General features: G+C 56.2%; 7 protein-coding genes across 7 annotated transcripts; 4 read left to right on the forward strand and 3 right to left on the reverse strand.

Annotated features, from left to right (window-relative positions):
- Positions 1–244: 244 nt before the first annotated feature.
- Positions 245–2,002, forward strand: J3D65DRAFT_562624 (isocitrate lyase; the record flags this gene model as incomplete). The annotated part of the gene is made up of 4 exons (XM_066797572.1): positions 245–448; positions 497–652; positions 698–1,593; positions 1,642–2,002. The coding sequence occupies 4 exons, from the start codon at positions 245–247 to the stop codon at positions 2,000–2,002; spliced, it is 1,617 nt and encodes a 538-aa protein (XP_066649805.1).
- A 1,300-nt stretch (positions 2,003–3,302) lies between these two features.
- Positions 3,303–5,424, forward strand: J3D65DRAFT_607908 (major facilitator superfamily domain-containing protein; the record flags this gene model as incomplete). Its single annotated transcript, XM_066798529.1, has 5 exons — positions 3,303–3,715; positions 3,779–4,202; positions 4,249–4,258; positions 4,314–4,584; positions 4,635–5,424. The coding sequence occupies 5 exons, from the start codon at positions 3,303–3,305 to the stop codon at positions 5,422–5,424; spliced, it is 1,908 nt and encodes a 635-aa protein (XP_066649806.1).
- Positions 5,425–5,678: 254 nt separating this feature from the next.
- Positions 5,679–9,130, reverse strand: J3D65DRAFT_642832 (uncharacterized protein). The gene has a single exon (XM_066802029.1). The coding sequence runs from the start codon at positions 9,006–9,008 to the stop codon at positions 5,877–5,879; it is 3,132 nt and encodes a 1,043-aa protein (XP_066649807.1). The 5' UTR covers positions 9,009–9,130; the 3' UTR covers positions 5,679–5,876.
- A 23-nt stretch (positions 9,131–9,153) lies between these two features.
- On the reverse strand, positions 9,154–11,298 carry J3D65DRAFT_175897 (major facilitator superfamily domain-containing protein). The gene has a single exon (XM_066794298.1). The coding sequence runs from the start codon at positions 11,140–11,142 to the stop codon at positions 9,427–9,429; it is 1,716 nt and encodes a 571-aa protein (XP_066649808.1). The 5' UTR covers positions 11,143–11,298; the 3' UTR covers positions 9,154–9,426.
- A 653-nt stretch (positions 11,299–11,951) lies between these two features.
- Positions 11,952–13,149, forward strand: J3D65DRAFT_642834 (putative thiol methyltransferase). Its single transcript, XM_066802030.1, has 2 exons — positions 11,952–12,647; positions 12,698–13,149. The coding sequence occupies exons 1-2, from the start codon at positions 12,105–12,107 to the stop codon at positions 13,061–13,063; spliced, it is 909 nt and encodes a 302-aa protein (XP_066649809.1). The 5' UTR covers positions 11,952–12,104; the 3' UTR covers positions 13,064–13,149.
- On the reverse strand, positions 12,985–14,093 carry J3D65DRAFT_175894 (uncharacterized protein). The gene has a single exon (XM_066794297.1). It carries the CDS (start codon positions 14,055–14,057, stop codon positions 13,098–13,100), a length of 960 nt encoding a protein of 319 aa, XP_066649810.1. The 5' UTR covers positions 14,058–14,093; the 3' UTR covers positions 12,985–13,097.
- A 125-nt stretch (positions 14,094–14,218) lies between these two features.
- J3D65DRAFT_642835 (dehydrogenase with different specificitie) lies at positions 14,219–15,463 on the forward strand. The gene is made up of 3 exons (XM_066802031.1): positions 14,219–14,316; positions 14,361–14,908; positions 14,957–15,463. The coding sequence occupies exons 1-3, from the start codon at positions 14,287–14,289 to the stop codon at positions 15,174–15,176; spliced, it is 798 nt and encodes a 265-aa protein (XP_066649811.1). The 5' UTR covers positions 14,219–14,286; the 3' UTR covers positions 15,177–15,463.
- The last annotated feature ends 250 nt before the right edge of the window (positions 15,464–15,713 follow it).

The following is a 15,713-nucleotide window of genomic DNA, read 5'->3' on the forward strand; positions in this document are numbered from 1 at the left end:
GCTGGAGCTTGACTTTGGCTGGCCGGACCCAGGCCCCCTTACCCGACCTGTCCCGAACATGTCCTTTTGGCTCACGCGGCCAGGCGAGCTGGAGTAGCTGGATTTATACTACCTTGGCTCCTCTCGGCCCTGTTGTTGGAGCTTCTCGTTGCAGCGGCGACGCCAAATTCCCTCACCACCTTCATCCGCCTAGCAGCAATTCAGGTTCCATCCCATCATGGCGTCCGGTTCGATGCTCCCCCAGATGCCTTCTCTCGACGACGAGGACCGCGTCTTTCAGCAAGAGGTCCAGGCTGTCAAGCAGTGGTGGTCCGACTCGCGATGGAGGTATACCAAGCGGCCGTTTACGGCTGAGCAGATTGTTACCAAGAGAGGCAACCTGAAGATTCAATATCCGAGCAACGAGCAGTCCAAGAAGGTCTGGCGTACACTGGAAGGACGCTTCAAGGTACTTTCACATGCCGAAGCTGAGAGGACGAATGTTGACAACGAGTAGAACAAGGACGCGAGCTTCACGTATGGCTGCTTGGATCCGGTCATGGTCACCCAGATGGCCAAGTACATTGATACCGTATACGTGTCGGGCTGGCAATGCTCGTCGACTGCGTCGTCTACAGACGAGCCCGGCCCAGATCTTGCAGACTACCCCATGGTCAGTTTTGTCTTGATGTGATCGGATGGATACTTACTAGACCAGACGACCGTCCCAAACAAAGTGCAACACCTCTTCTTCGCGCAGCTATTCCACGACCGGAAGCAGAGGGAAGAGCGCCTCGGGTTTCCCAAAGAGCAACGCAGCAAGCTTGCAAACATTGACTACCTGCGGCCAATCATTGCGGATGCGGATACTGGACATGGAGGCTTGACTGCCATCATGAAGCTTACCAAGCTGTTCATTGAGAAAGGAGCTGCTGGAATCCACATTGAGGACCAAGCCCCTGGCACCAAGAAGTGTGGACACATGGCTGGCAAGGTGCTGGTGCCCATCAGCGAGCACATCAACCGTCTCGTTGCCATTCGTGCGCAAGCCGACATCATGGGAACCGATTTGCTGGCCATTGCCCGCACCGATTCCGAAGCTGCCACGCTCATTACCTCGACGATTGACCCTCGCGACCACGCCTTCATCCAGGGCGCCACGAACCCAGCTCTTCAGCCCTTGAACGACCTCATGGTCGCAGCTGAGCAGGCGGGCAAGAACGGTGACGAGCTGCAGCGCATCGAGGACGAATGGGTCGCCCAGGCGGGTCTCAAGCTCTTCCACGAGGCCGTGGCCGACACGATCAACGCCGGCGTGCACGTCAACAAGGCGCAGCTGATCCAGCAATTCCTGGACCAGAGCAGGGGAAAGAGCAACGCCGAGGCGCGCGCCATTGCCAAGGGCATCACCGGCGTCGACATTTACTTTGACTGGGACTCTGCGAGGACTCGCGAGGGTTACTACCGCTACCAGGGCGGCTGCCAGTGCGCCATCAACCGCGCCATTGCGTACGCCCCGTTCGCCGACCTCATCTGGATGGAGAGTAAGCTGCCCGACTTCAAGCAGGCCAAGGAATTTGCGGACGGCGTCCACGCCGTGTGGCCGGAGCAAAAGTGAGTACACCGACACACTTCCAGAGTGGCGCTAACAAACCAACGCAGGCTGGCGTACAACCTCTCGCCGTCGTTCAATTGGAAAAAGGCCATGCCGCGCAACGAGCAAGAGACGTACATCAAGCGGCTCGCCGAGCTGGGCTACTGCTGGCAGTTCATCACGCTGGCGGGCCTGCACCAGACGGCGCTCATCAGCGACACGTTCAGCAAGGCCTACGCCAAGCGCGGCATGGCGGCGTACGGCGAGTTGGTCCAGGAGCCCGAGATGGACAACAAGGTTGACGTCGTCACGCATCAGAAGTGGAGCGGCGCCAACTATGTCGACAATATGCTCAAGATGGTGTCAGGTGGTGTGAGTTCAACGGCAGCCATGGGCAAGGGAGTGACGGAAGACCAGTTCAAGCATTGAGATGATGGAGGAAGATGTTTCGCCGTGTATAGTTTTGCAAGAGCGCGTGTCGAGTGTTGAGATTTTGAGATGTTGAGGGAAGGCCAAGAGAATCAGAGCAAACAGAATCGATACAGCATTTGGATAACCCATTCGATGAGGCGTCCGCTGACGAGAAGATTTTAGCAATGTCTCGGACTCTTCCGAGCGCGTCGAAGAGATATCACGGCCAGAGTGAAGGCGTGAGGACGGCTGGCATCGGCGGCGTCGAGCGAGTTGGTTGATGCTTTCAGCGGTAAGCCGAGCCAGCTGCACCCCACCGGCTACCGGCACATCAGCAACACCAGCACTCCGCACGCGGATCGTACTCCGCGTCGTAACCAGCCCAGCCGGTCAGGGTCTTTTTTTCTCTGTGGGCGCGGGTGGTGGTGAACGCCGCGGCCGACGCCGACGCCGACGCCGGCGTGCCCAGCGTTGCTTTTTCAACGACCATGCCAGCCAATTGACTTTGTCGACGACTTGTCTCTCTGGCAAAACACAATTGCCTCCAGTCTCTGCGGCCTCGATTGTTGCGGCCAAGAAACCGATCATGAATCTCGCCACCATTTGCAAATCCCGATTCGCAACCATCCAGGTTGGCATTGCGTCATGTCCAGGGCGCGGAATAGGGCCGCTCGTATGGATGGTCGCTCGCCGAGTGACAGCGCCCTTTGCACGGCTAGCTGCCTCAATTCGACACGCCCCACTCTGCTCTCCAGATGGCGCCCTATCATCCTCGAGGAAAACGTCCACAGCCGTGGGTGACTAAATGACCGACCCCATGGTGTATGTTCGGCTGCAATCGTGTCAATCATGGGGCAGGGCCATTCATTCTTTTTAGCACTTTTCCTCTTTCCTCTTTCTGTGCCCTTGACTTGGACGCTGTTTGATTCCTCCTTCCTTCAGTAGGAGTAGGCTTTTTTCTAGCGCGTCAAGCCTTTTCTCTCTCATCCCGTTTCCATTCCTTCTCCAACTGTTCTACCGAGCTTCTACGCCGTGGCCCACCCAAAGACTGAATCCCCATTTTTCCTCCCGCCTTCTCGCTAAGCTTGACTGTCCTGGCCCCCGCATATTGGTACTGCAGGAGACGCACGCAACCCGTTGGGACGTCCAGTCATAAAGAACCTCCTGCGCAACCACAGTCACCAATTGATGGCTGCCGGTCTCGGAGCATTCAAACAACGCACCAGACAAATTGAACACGCATTCCGGGAGTAGAGCACTTGACGACTCACGCGTGCCTCTCAGCGTGCCACTATCTTTCGCCTTTCAACATCTCGCCATGAATTCCGCCGCCAATCACTCGCTCCACGAATCCTCCATGGACGACTCACCCGCCAAGGACCCGTCCGAAAAGCACAGCTACCCGGCCTCGACGGCGTCGAGCAGCGACTCGGATTCCTCAGGAGAATCGTTGCGTCATGTGGACTCTCGCAGCAGCCGACGAGACGACCTTGAGCGCGTGACGGAGCAAGAGTTGGGACTGCAGCATTGCATTTCAAGAGCGAGCGGGACGAGGGACGGTGAGTGTCTGGGTCGAAAGGCGACGGGTAGGTCCGTCGCTACCAATGCCACGTCGGATCCGGGTTTTGAGGTCGATTGGGAGGACGATGGCGAGACGGACAATCCCCGAGCGTGGCCGCTGCTCTACAGGTCATTTATTATTTTTGCATGTGCCTTTTCGACGACTACGGTGTAAGTGTTTTTGTCATTGTCGAACCTTTGCTTCCAAGATGTGTCACTGTTTCTTTGTGCCAGACATGCGTCTCTGGGCATTCAAGCGTTTCCAAATGCTAACCTTGACAGCGTCATGTATTCGACTTCCTATTCTTCAGGTATCGAGGGTATGATGCACGACTTCAACATCTCAAACAAGACGATTGCAGTGCTCGGTATGACGACGTACCTTTGCGCGCTGGCACTCGGTTCGCTCTTCCTAGCACCCTTGTCGGAGATGTTTGGCCGGCGGCCCATCTACATGATTAGCATGGCGCTGTTCACGATACTCGTCCTGCCCTGCGCCCTGGCCAAGAACCTCGAAACCATTCTCATCACGCGCTTCTTTGGAGCGCTGGCTGGCAGCTCCATGATTGCGATGGCACCTGGCAGTATTTCTGACATTGTCGATGACGATCACAGGGCGGCTGCCTTTTCTATTTGGAGTATTGGCCCCATGAACGGGGTAAGTTTTCAACCTCCCCTGAATCAACGCATACTGACTTTACCAGCCCGTCATAGGTGCGCACTTGACTCCCAGAGCCCTTTCAACACTAACCAGGCTCACTATCAACAGGTCCCGTAGTCGGCGGCTTCGTGTATCAATACCTGGGATGGCGGTGGACCAACTGGGTCGTCATGTGCTGCGGCGGCGTGTCCTTCGTCCTCATGTGCTTCGTGCGCGAGACGTACGCGCCAGCCATTCTCCGCCAGCGCGCGTCGGCGCGGCGCCGTGAGACGGGCAACCCCAAGTGGTGGAGCCGCTACGACGACAAGAGTCCGTTTTGGCCCATGCTCAAGGTCAACCTGTCGCGGCCATTCATCATGGCGATTTTCGAGCCGATATGGTGAGTCCCTTTGCCGCTATTCCCCTCTCCCACTAACCAAACCTTCCCAGCATCTTCTGGAACCTCTACGTCGCAGTCGTCTACGCCATTCTGTATCTGTGTTTTGTAGCGTACCCCATCGTCTTCACCAACATCCGCGGCTTCAGCCCCGGCGCCACTGGCCTGTCGTACCTAGGCATCGGCCTGGGCAACATGCTCGCCATCTGCGGCGAGCCGCTCATCCGCCGCGTCATCTCGCGCCACGCTGCCGACCCGGCCACCGGCCGGCCGCCCCCTGAAGCCATGGTCTCCATCATCTGCGTCGCCGCGCTGCTCATTCCGGCCGGCGAGCTGTGGTTCGCGTGGACGGCCACTCCGCCCGTCGGCTGGTGGTGGCCGATCCTGGCTGGCATACCTTTTGGCGTACGACCTCTCTTCTCTCCCCATCCTTTTCTCGCAACCTCGCTAACACACCCTCCCCACGCACAGGCCGGCAACTGCACCGTCTTCATCTACTCGTCCAACTTCCTCGCCAGCACCTACGGCGTCTTCGCCGCGTCGGCCCTCGCCGGCAACTCGGTCCTGCGCTCCGTCATGGGCGGCGTGCTGCCGCTCGCCGGCCCCGCCATGTACAACTCGCTCGGCCCGCACTGGGCCGGCACGCTGCTCGGCCTGCTCGAGGTCCTGCTCATACCCATCCCGTTCGTCTTTTACCGCTACGGCGCCCGCATTCGCCAGCGCAGCCGCCTCATTGCTGATATGCGCCGTGACATGGAGAGGTTGGCGGCGAAGAAGTTGAGGGCCGAGCGTGTGGCTGCGGAGTCCAAGGAGGGGGGGAGGGTGAGGGTGGAGGATGTGTAGGTGGGAAAAGGTTGAAAAAGGTAGAGGTGTTGGTAAGCGATGGAGTGCTAGAGGGGACGAGATGAATTGCATGGCGATGGCACGTCGTGTCAACAGAACCGGCGCAAAAAGGGGCACTCACGGCGCGCCATGACTTCATGATGGGAAAAGGCACGCAGCATCTTGTAATTCGAATTCATACTTTACCATGATTGGCGACTCTGCGCACTTGACGAGCAACAACATGTGTCTGGATTGTTCAACCTAGTTAGGAAGGTCTCAATATATCATATGAGCAGGAGGGCAGCAAACTTTTGATTTCCGCCTTGTCTCTCATCCACGCTGCACTATCTACTTTTAAAACAACACGTACATGGGATATCTGCAAACAAGTTTTCGCACGCAAGCGTGTCTTGCATCTAATTCTACCACACCTGATGCGCGTCCGTCTCCTTAGGTTTTGTCTCTTCACTCTAGCGGCCCTGTGCCTCTCCTTGTGCCTCTCCCTCCTTCTGGCCGTCGCCGGCAAGTTCGCCCTCGGCAGTAGTAGTCTCGCTGGCCTTGCTCTCCTCCGCGTCTATCCCCACCTCTGCGAGCAGTTTCTCGGCGTCTGCGTCGTTGAGGTGGCCGACGTTGCCGGCCTCGTCTTCTCTGCTCGACGGCGATTCGTGCCGTTGGAGGTCTGGCTCTGATTGTGGTTCTGGCCGCACCGCGCATGTCGCAACCTCAATCTCACGCGCCGACCGCATAAAGCGGCCGGCCTCGCTCTCCGCCTCGTCGTCCGCGCCCGCCTCTCTGTCGAAGAACGACGGGCCGCCGCTGGACGCGTGCACCATGCGCGCCATGCCCAGCGGCTTCGGCTTGCGCAGCGCACCCAGGCTGTCCATCTGCTCCTGCGCCTCCCAGAGCCGCCTGTCCATCTCCTGCCGCTGCTTCGCCTCCAGCTGCTCCCTCGCGTAGCTCCCTCGCGGCGACAGCGGCGGCATGATGCGGCCCTCCCGGTCCCGCTGAAAGGAGTCGCCCGGGTACCAGCGCAGGTAGAAGAGGTCCTCTTTGAGCGGGCGCACGAAGGCGTTGTCCGGGTCGCGGTGCGCCGTCAGCGGGGAGGCGTCCGGCTCGGGGCGCGGCGAGCGCGTTAGGGGCTCGGGCAGAGGGGACATGTTGTTCGTGGGCCTCACCTGTGACCTCTTCCACTGCTGCGGGCGCCACATCTGGGTGACGTTCGCCTCGACGGCCGAGGAGTTGTTGAGGTTGAGGCTCTCGCCCGGCAGCCAGTGGTAGAAGACGGTGTGCATGGGAAGCTCCTCGGGACCTTTGCGACGCTCCCGTTTGTTGGCCGTGTAGCTCTCGAGTATGTCGCTGTACTCCTTCTCGTCGAGCTGCGACGAGGCCTCGTCTTCTCTGGCTTGCCTCCATGTGTATTGGCCGACGGCTTCGAAGTGTTTGACGTTCAGCTCTCCGGTTCTACTGAAGCCCTTGTCTGAACCCCAATGTAGGCCCAGCTTCCTGCTATTCTTCTTTGCGGCTACGTCCTTGCCTTTCATCGCCGCCTCCTGCCGCGCAAAGTCTACGGCATCATCAACCGGATAATTCTTTATCAGCAGACCGAGCGAGTGGGCCGACCGCCGCAGCTCATAGTAGCGCGCTCTCCAATCAACCGGCTCGCCACGAAAGCCGACTCTGGAGAGAATATCGACCAGAGCGTTGTTCAAGGTCTCATTGCGTGGGCTGTGCCTTGTGGTTTGCCGCGACTGCCGTTCTTTCTGGTTGTGCTCGACCACTTCTCTCAGCTTGAGATATTGCTTTCGCCAACGCGTGTCGTCTGTGACGTCCGATGGTACCGTTTTGACAGGTCGGACTACCAACTCGTTTGGATCCCTCCCAAGCTCTTGACTGTCTGGATCATCAAGCTGGTCGCGGAGCATGTTCACGAGGGAGCCAAAGCCCTTTGGAACCCGTTCGGGTGCTCGCTGTGATATAAGCCTCTGCTTACGGTCCTCACCATGTTGCATTTCCCCCTCTTTCCACTTCGCCGCCTGCCAGTTCAAGGGCTTGGCAATTTCTGCATGTGCCTGACGCCAATCCTTCTCCTCGCTGCTCTGATCCTCAAGGGCTGCCAGTATTTTTTCTTTGGAGTATAAGTCTGGCAGAGCCTGCACGTGTGCAGAATGTTCCGTAATCTCTTTGCCAAGAACACGGCGAACCAGGGGCTGCCACTCTGGGGTCATGATGGGGCCCCATTGTTTCAGATAGACCTGTTCAGCAGAGATACCCATGGGCTCCCTACGGTGACCCGAGGTGACGCTATTCCACTTGGATGTCACCATTCTCATCAGGGATGCAACCTCGGTGCCATCCTCTATGCCCATCAAGCTTGCGTGTTCCTTGGCCACCATGGCGTTGTATTGTTCCAGATTGAAGTTTCGATGGAGAACCACAGTCTCCCGAAGCTTCAGTGTTCCATCTCCCGGCTTGCTTATACTGGCCTGAATGGAGAAAAACTCCGTCTGGCTCACGGTGAGCGTCCGGTCCGTTATGCACCACACTGGAAACGCCATCTCCTTCTCTCCATTTGTTTTCTTCGAGAGATCGTCTGCAATCTGGTTGACCAGAGCCTCGACAACCTCGCTCGCCGTTATCTCGAGCTGCGATAATTGTCGGGACTCCATCGTTAACCAAAGGATTGGCGGTTTGCGCAAATCCAACAAATGGTGCCATCTTTCGGATACAGGGACGACCAGTTTCGTGGTCAGTCTCCATGACGAGGAAAATCCAAGGTCGCTCATTGGCTCTGCTGCTGCGTCCATCTGCCATCTCCCCAAATACTTTTTTGCCGCCTTTTGCAACGCCCAGCCCAAATCCACATCCTCGTCCGAAACAATCCATTGGGTGCCCTCGGCATTGGCACTCCCTATCCTCGTATATACAAGCCTCCCAAAATTGGAAAGCTCCAAGTGTGCCTTGAGACTTTCTTTCAAATTCATGGCCTCGATGATGAAGGAGCGGGCGGAGCGAAAGTCGACAAATTCGAAGCCTCGATGGAGGCAGTTATGCTTTTTACCGGTTCTCCAAGGTGTATACGTGCAAAGCGAGAGGACATCTTCCTGAGTGGTGCGCTTGGACGTATTCTCTGGTGGACTGGCAGTTTCGCCTTGTTCATCTCCCAACGTCGATATCCAAGGATCGGAGGCATACGGGTCTTCCTTGGCACGTTGCTGTTCTATTTCGGATGACGTCTTCTCCGAAGTGGATGTCCCGTTGTTTGCGGGCTCGACCTGGCGCAATCCCTCGAATTGGCTCTTTCCGGCGCGTCTTTGATTGCCTGCACGCGCAGGACTCGAGTCTTCTCGAATGTTTTCATCCTCGTCGCCAAAGCCCCCGCGGCTTACTGAATATCTCGGCTCGTCGGATTGAATCTCGGTGGGAGGGGCAGGTTCATTCTCGAGGGGCGCTGCGTGTTCATGTCCGGTCGAGTACGGCCGGCGAAAAAATGACGGTTCGCAATTGAACCGGCGGTGGCGGCGCAAGATCGAGGGTGACAGGAGGCGTTTGGCGTGTCGTGTGGAAGACGCTTGAGGAGCGTAACCGCGGAGGACTGTGATCATTTCGACATTGTTCAGCAATGGGGTGCATTGGTGGAAGTTGTCATAGCTTCGTGTTGGCGTCGGGGAAGATTGACGGGGCACGGGCCGATCCAGGCACCATGCTGCGGGCCGGCTTGAACACCACGGCATCCTGTCTCCATGAGTGCACCTAGCGAACATTCATTTTTACTACAGCTGTGATTAGGAAGCATTCATGTTGTACCACTATGCGTTGGCTTAGGAAGCAGTCGTTCATTGCCGCAGCCAGACCCAGGCAGTCTCTTTTTTCAACATCGCTTGTGCCGTTTCACATAACATCTTCATTGGTTGCAATAATTTGTATTACTGAATTGACCGAATCCTCCGTCTATAGGTATTTCCATCTAACAATCTCATGCTTATGCAAGCCGTGCCATCTATGCTTCAATAAAAGAACCCACTATGCAAACATCTTATGCCCATCCATGCCCTTCCTCCACTTCTCACCATATCTGGCCATAGCCCAAATGCAACCAGCGCCCCAAACGAGAGAAATGACGGCTAACCCGGTAAAAAGCCAGCCATCTCCTATTGCCGAAATGAGTGGTTGCGCAACGACGCTACCAACGCAAGAGAAGATGTTGCGGACAAAGTTGTTGAGCGCAATGCCATTGCTGGCCTTTTTGGGCATGAACTCCGTCAACATGGTCGTGACCATAGAAAAGATGAGCATGCTGCCGATGCCGAAGAAGAAGTTTGCCAGCATGGGCACGAACCAAAAGATGCCCTTTTCCGCCGTCCAGCCGTACCAAACGAGCGCCCCGGGGAGCAGCACGCAGCCGAGCCACGCGTTCTCGCGCATCCGGTCTTCAGGCAGGAAGTGCAGTTTTCCCGTAACTGGGTCGACGCGGTTCTTGCGCCGTGCCTCGCGGTGCATGATGTAGTCAATCCAACTACCGCCGACGATGCTTGTCACCATGTAGCCCAGCGAGTTGGGAATGTACAGCAGGCCCACAATGAGCGTCGAGAAGCCGTACGGCGCCACTTTGAACGTGACTTCAACTGAGATGTTGAGTACGTACAGGCACGCAAAGGCTATGGTGGCGTAGCTGACGACAAGGAAGATGGCCGGGAATTGGAGATACAGGATGATGCCCAGAGGATCCAGGAAGCAGCGGCGGAGCACCGCCAGGTAGTTTTTGGCCTTGACTTGGGCACTTTGCCGCGTCGAGATTCGCTGAAGAGCTGGGTTGACGCTTGTTTTCTCCATACCGCCGACCGACGCCTCAATTGCTTCGGTCGTGTTTGCTCCGGCCAGGGGATCGGGCGAATCCATCTTTGGAACGGCCATTTTCCGGTGGAGCGTCTCTGGCAGGCAAAAACAAATGGTTAGCCACACAACACCGCCGTATATCAACAGGAACCATTGCGTGCTTCGCCATCCCAACCCCTCGGCCAGAGCACCGCCGACGATCGGGGCGACCAAGGGTCCACACAATGGCCCCAAGTAGAAAATTCCCATGCCACGGCCTCGCTCCTTGACCTCCCACACATCCGCCACTGTTCCGCCACCCACTGCCTGTACGCTCGCTGATGCTCCACCCGACAAGACTCGCATGACGATGAGCATCGAAATGTTGGTCGAGACGGCCGAAAGCACTTGGAAGACCAGATAAAGCGCAAACGAAATGAGGTAGATGTTTCGTCGGCCCAAGGTCTCTGAGAATGAACTCCACCACAGCGGAAATATCGACATGGCCAGCATGTAGAAAGATACCGTCATGTTCGCAATGGTGGCGGTAGTGTTGAGGTCCGCGGTCACCTCACTAAGAGCCGGCAACAGAATGGCAGAGCCCATTGGGGCGGCGGCAGCCGTAAAGGCCACTATTGCAGTGATTGTCCATTTGATCTTGCGGCTGTACTCATAAGGATCCGTGACCTCTGGGATGAGGGACAGGTTGGCTAGAAGGCCTCTTCGTTCTTTGCGGGGAACCGTGGTGGGGGGCCGAGACACTGCGGAAGATCGAGTTGTAGATCGCTGCACATCTGGAGCGGCGGCATCGTCCTTATCGGACACTGATGAGCTGCTGGACCGGTGCGGCTGCTCTTCTGCAGCCTCGAGATCGTGGTCTTCCTTGCTGGTGGACTCCGTGGGCTCCTTTTCGTGGTTGGTCATTGTTGACAGCAATTGGCCTGGCAAATGACCTCAAGTGTCGTGGTGAATGATGGTCGCTTTCCCAATCTCTTTCATTTGTTTCCGTCGTGGTGTTCAAGACAGTGTCGACCTGTCCAACTTTTGTCTTTCCCAGCTCTTTTGTTTGGCTCCACGCACGAAGGAAGCAAAACTCGAATTATCCCGAGAGCAGGCCCAGGGAGGCAAGGAAGAGGGAGTAGAGATGGCACAAGGCCACAGAGGGCCAGGAATCCAAGGTATATTTTCCATGGTTGACGACGATCCGCGCCACTTGCGGAAGGGCGCAGAACGGTGTCACTCGCTGTAGGGCGTAGGACGGTGCACGGCGAGGCGTGATCGAATCAAACATGAGGAGAGTGAGAGCAAGTGCCGAATACCCGCTGTCCGCATGCAAAAGTGGCGGGGGTAATAAGCACGGCTAGGCACTTTCTTTATCAATGCTGCTGACCCCAGTCCTCGCTCCGTTCCTAGCTCATCGTCAAACGTAGATTTTGGGAGACCAGCGTGGTGGTGCGTAGTAGCGTTCCTGGCTGACGTCGTCTCGTCCCATCGTGCCCATCGCGAGTTCTTCGCCATGGCAGCGACAGTCTCCTCGGCAGTTGCACGGAGCACGATTGAATGCCGAATCTTTGAAAAACCAACGTGTCTGACCCACATTCTTTCGGAGACCGTTATTCTGCCACTTGCCTCGGCATGCAGGACGCGAGGGAGTGCCGTTATGTAAGCCTTCGGCGGCTAGGGCGTGGAGCCGCAAGTTGTACGCCACAGATGGCGCCACAGCATGACCTCGACACGAGCATGCGACATCGGCGTCCAGCATGAGTCGAATCCTGGCGTCCAAACGCCGTCATACATCTGCCATCACCCGTCATCTTCTCTAATCATTCGTCGACGACTCAAGACAGGTCACCACCAGACAAAAGTCCTGATAGGCATCTCGCGCCATGACCGACGCTTCCACCGCCGACCGTCCTACCGACGCCCGCGAGCGCCTCTTGTCGCACTTTGGCTCGACCGAACCCAAGGACAGTTCGTCCCAAGGCGCCAAATGGGACCAGCTGTGGTGCGACGGCTCCTTCTTGCCGTGGGATAAGGGCTTGCCAAACCCCGCTCTGCGCGACCTGCTCCAAAACAACCTGCCTGATGATGTGCTCCGCCCGGACGACCCTCCGCTTCTCCCGGATCCAGTCGTGGATGGAAAAAGACGCCGCGCGCTGGTTCCGGGCTGCGGAAAGGGATATGACGTCCATTTGCTCGCATCCGCTGGGTATGAGGCGTGGGGACTCGAGATTAGCCCTGCGGCTATCGAAGCAGCGAAACAATGGGCAAAGGAAGCAGAGGAGCGAGGACTGAAAGATGGATACGAGACGTTGAATGAGAAATGGGGCGGAGGGTCAGCAAACTTTGTGTGCGGAGACTTTTTCAAAGACGATTGGCTCCAAAAGATAGGTGTAGAAGGCGGGTTTGACATAATCTATGATTATACCGTACGTGCTTCGTGGAAGTGGTCTGTGATTTGGATGGCTGATGAATGCAGTTCTTGTCTGCGCTTCCACCGGCGCTTCGCTCCGCTTGGGCGCTGCAAATGTCGAAACTCCTTTCTCGCGATCCGCAAGCCGCACTTGTCTGTGTCGAATTCCCAACCTACAAGCCTCCCTCCACCGGTGGCCCTCCGTTCGGATTGCCATCCAAGGTTTATGAACAGCATCTGAGTCGTCCTGGAGATGAGGTAAAATACGACGACGAAGGACACGTCGTCGAAGAGACGGATCAATTCGGCTCGTTTATCATTCCCAAAACAAACAGTATAGGGTTGTATCGAGATGCGCACTATGCGCCCCTGAACACCCACGAGATTGGTAAGGGAACGGACAAGGTCAGCATTTGGAGGCACCCTTCGTAGGGAGGCGTGAAGCAGCGGTTTGTGGTCTGGAATCTTAGACAAATTTCCTGAGCGAGTTGTAGTGTTCTCCCAGGCCAAACCCGTGCTTGTAATATGCCAGCCATAATTCCTTCTCTTCACGCGCCTGACCTTCCTCTCCAGGCTCAATGGTGTCCACCCTGCCGTCAGCATGGAGAATCTTGATGTTGACGCCATAGGTCCTCGCAAGAGCAATGAGTTCCATATGGCCACCCCATTCACCTGTGTCGCGAACCTTGACGACGTACTCGTCCAGTGGTTCTTCAAGGAATGGGATGAAGTCGTCAGAGTGACTGGAAATCCAATCTGCCGCGGCGCTCCGGACAACCTTGTAGCCCTCTGGTTTCTTGTCGCCCTGATCAATGACTGTGGGTTCTATCCGTGGCTTCAGGTCGAGGCCTTGACTGGCCATTTGGTCCGCTATTGCGCTGTACAGACAGTGACCATCTGCGCGAATGACTTGCTCCTTCAGACCAAGCTTCTTGAATTGTGCAAGCAGCGATTCGCGCTCCTTCTTCCGCAGATCGGGCATGGACTGGGCCTCTGCCGCCGCTTCAGCAGCGATGGCTTCTTGTTCCGCAGCGCGACGTGCCAGACGTGCCTTTTGCCGATTTCCCTTACGTTTCGGCCCTTGATCTTGTGTGTCTGGGGTCGCTGCGCCGTCGCTGGCGGGTGGGGTATTGGAATTAGAAGATATCGATAGGTTCTGTGTAGCAGCTGCGAGTCCATCGTTTTGCTCTGCCGCATCTTCAGGCTCTGGTACATCCGTCGAGTCTACGGCATCGGAAGCCTCCCCAGCGACCCCTTGAAGCTCTGCAATCTCCTGTTCTTGTCGCTCCTTGAGCTCCACTTCCAGTCTTGCGCATTCGTCGTTGACGCCTTTGCGGGTCTTTTTCGTGGCAGCCTTTTTCTTTTGGGTCACGCGAGACTGGAGGTCGCGCAGCTCCTTGCGATGTCTTGCTTGAAGTTCGTCCATGGCTAGATGTTGAAGATGTAAAGGTAGAGTCTGGGCTTGAAGAAAGCGTCAAGGTGGAAGGTTCAGCCACAAGCCACATGGACAAGCCACAGTCGAGCCGCCCCGCAGCCTCGGGGATTTCCCAATTGGGACAGGCACCACCGGGAGCCTCGGTCAACTTCCCCAGATTAATATACTCCACTAGATAAAGAAGTCGAGCATCACTCTCCATCTTCACAGCTTCTTCAAAATGGATTCTTCAAGTCTTTTTGATGTCAAGGTAGAAGATATCTACATGTCCAAGACAAAGCTAACACGAACAAGGGCAAAGTGGTCCTCGTCACCGGCGGAGCCAAAGGCATTGGCCGCATGATATCCGAGGGCTATGTCACCAACGGGGCCAAGGTGTACATCTCCTCTAGAGACGCCAAAGCATGCGATGCTGCCGTTGCAGAGCTGAACGAGGCTGGTTCGAAGAGTGGCGGCTCGGCTCATGCCATCCCCGCCGACTTTTACAAAGAAAGCGAGTGCAAGAGGCTGGCCGAAGAGCTCGGCAAGAGAGAAAAGAAGCTCCACGTTCTTGTCAACAACTCTGGATCCAATTGGGGCGCCCCTTATGAGCAGTATCCCGATTCGGCCTGGACCAGAGTCTTGACCTTGAATCTTCAACGCGTGTTTACCATTACGCAATTGGTCACTCCTCTTTTGGAGGCTGCAGCAGTCGAGGGTGATCCAGCTCGCATCATCAACATCGGCTCCATCGATGGGCTCAAGGTTCCCGCTCTGGAAACCTTTGCGTACTCTAGCAGCAAGGCCGGTCTCCACCATCTTAGCCGAGTGCTCGCACATCACTTGGGACAGAGGAACATCACGTATGTCGGCCGAGACTTGCCATGAATGCGTCGACTAACCAAATACAGATCAAACACTCTTGCATGTGGACCTTTTGAATCCAAGATGATGGCTGCTACTCTGAAGAAGTTCAAGGACGAAATTGAAAACTCCATCCCACTTCACCGCATCGGGAAGCCGGAAGACGTTGCTGGCGCCTGTCTCTTCTTGTCCAGCAAGGCCGGGAGCTACGTCAATGGTGCAACTATCTCATTGGACGGCGGTAGTACTATTAAGGCGAAGATGTAGCGGCTTTCCCCTCTTTAATTTTGGTCATTTCGGAAATGTACGTTCTGCATGAACTGCAGGAGTAGTCATGAAATTTGGATTATATTGGGAGCCTTTATGAGATTCGTCCGACATTTGAGAATGAAGCCGGGACGAAAGTTGGAGAACCAAGGCTATACGACAAGTACATGTGGTCAAAGGGGAAAACATTGCGATTGCGGGGAGAATTGGCTCACCGACAAGAAAGCGCCACCTACACAGCGAGCCTCTGTAGATCTTATTGGAATTAATGCAGACGGCCCATTGGCAAACTTTCCGCGGAAATGGTCCGAGGACACGGGAAGTGAAAGCTAAGACCCTGACAAGCAGCGCCAGCTGTGCATTAGGTAAATACATTTAAGAATTAGCAGAGGACGAAGGAATTAAGAGTCTCAACCCCGCTCTAATAGCGGACAAACAGCACGGAGAATTTGCGGACGACCCGAGTCGGTGCTAGAAAAGACGTCGTATGAAGTCGGCCGAGACCCCGCTTAAGTAGACCAACGGCCCCCTCGGATA

Source organism: Phyllosticta citribraziliensis (genome assembly GCF_038025025.1).
Source record: "Phyllosticta citribraziliensis strain CPC 17464 chromosome Unknown J3D65scaffold_17, whole genome shotgun sequence".
Classification (NCBI taxonomy): domain Eukaryota; kingdom Fungi; phylum Ascomycota; class Dothideomycetes; order Botryosphaeriales; family Phyllostictaceae; genus Phyllosticta; species Phyllosticta citribraziliensis.

Excerpts from the sequence above, each read along its gene's own strand:
- J3D65DRAFT_642832 (XM_066802029.1), bottom strand. The coding sequence starts at position 9,008 with ATGATCACAGTCCTCCGCGGTTACGCTCCTCAAGCGTCTTCCACACGA.
- J3D65DRAFT_642834 (XM_066802030.1), top strand. The coding sequence starts at position 12,105 with ATGACCGACGCTTCCACCGCCGACCGTCCTACCGACGCCCGCGAGCGC. Across the intron at positions 12,648-12,697 it reads ACATAATCTATGATTATACC|TTCTTGTCTGCGCTTCCACC; the intron begins GTACGTGCTTCG and ends TGATGAATGCAG.
- J3D65DRAFT_175894 (XM_066794297.1), bottom strand. The coding sequence starts at position 14,057 with ATGGACGAACTTCAAGCAAGACATCGCAAGGAGCTGCGCGACCTCCAG.
- J3D65DRAFT_175897 (XM_066794298.1), bottom strand. The coding sequence starts at position 11,142 with ATGACCAACCACGAAAAGGAGCCCACGGAGTCCACCAGCAAGGAAGAC.
- J3D65DRAFT_642835 (XM_066802031.1), top strand. The coding sequence starts at position 14,287 with ATGGATTCTTCAAGTCTTTTTGATGTCAAG. Across the intron at positions 14,317-14,360 it reads CAAGTCTTTTTGATGTCAAG|GGCAAAGTGGTCCTCGTCAC; the intron begins GTAGAAGATATC and ends AACACGAACAAG. Across the intron at positions 14,909-14,956 it reads TTGGGACAGAGGAACATCAC|ATCAAACACTCTTGCATGTG; the intron begins GTATGTCGGCCG and ends AACCAAATACAG.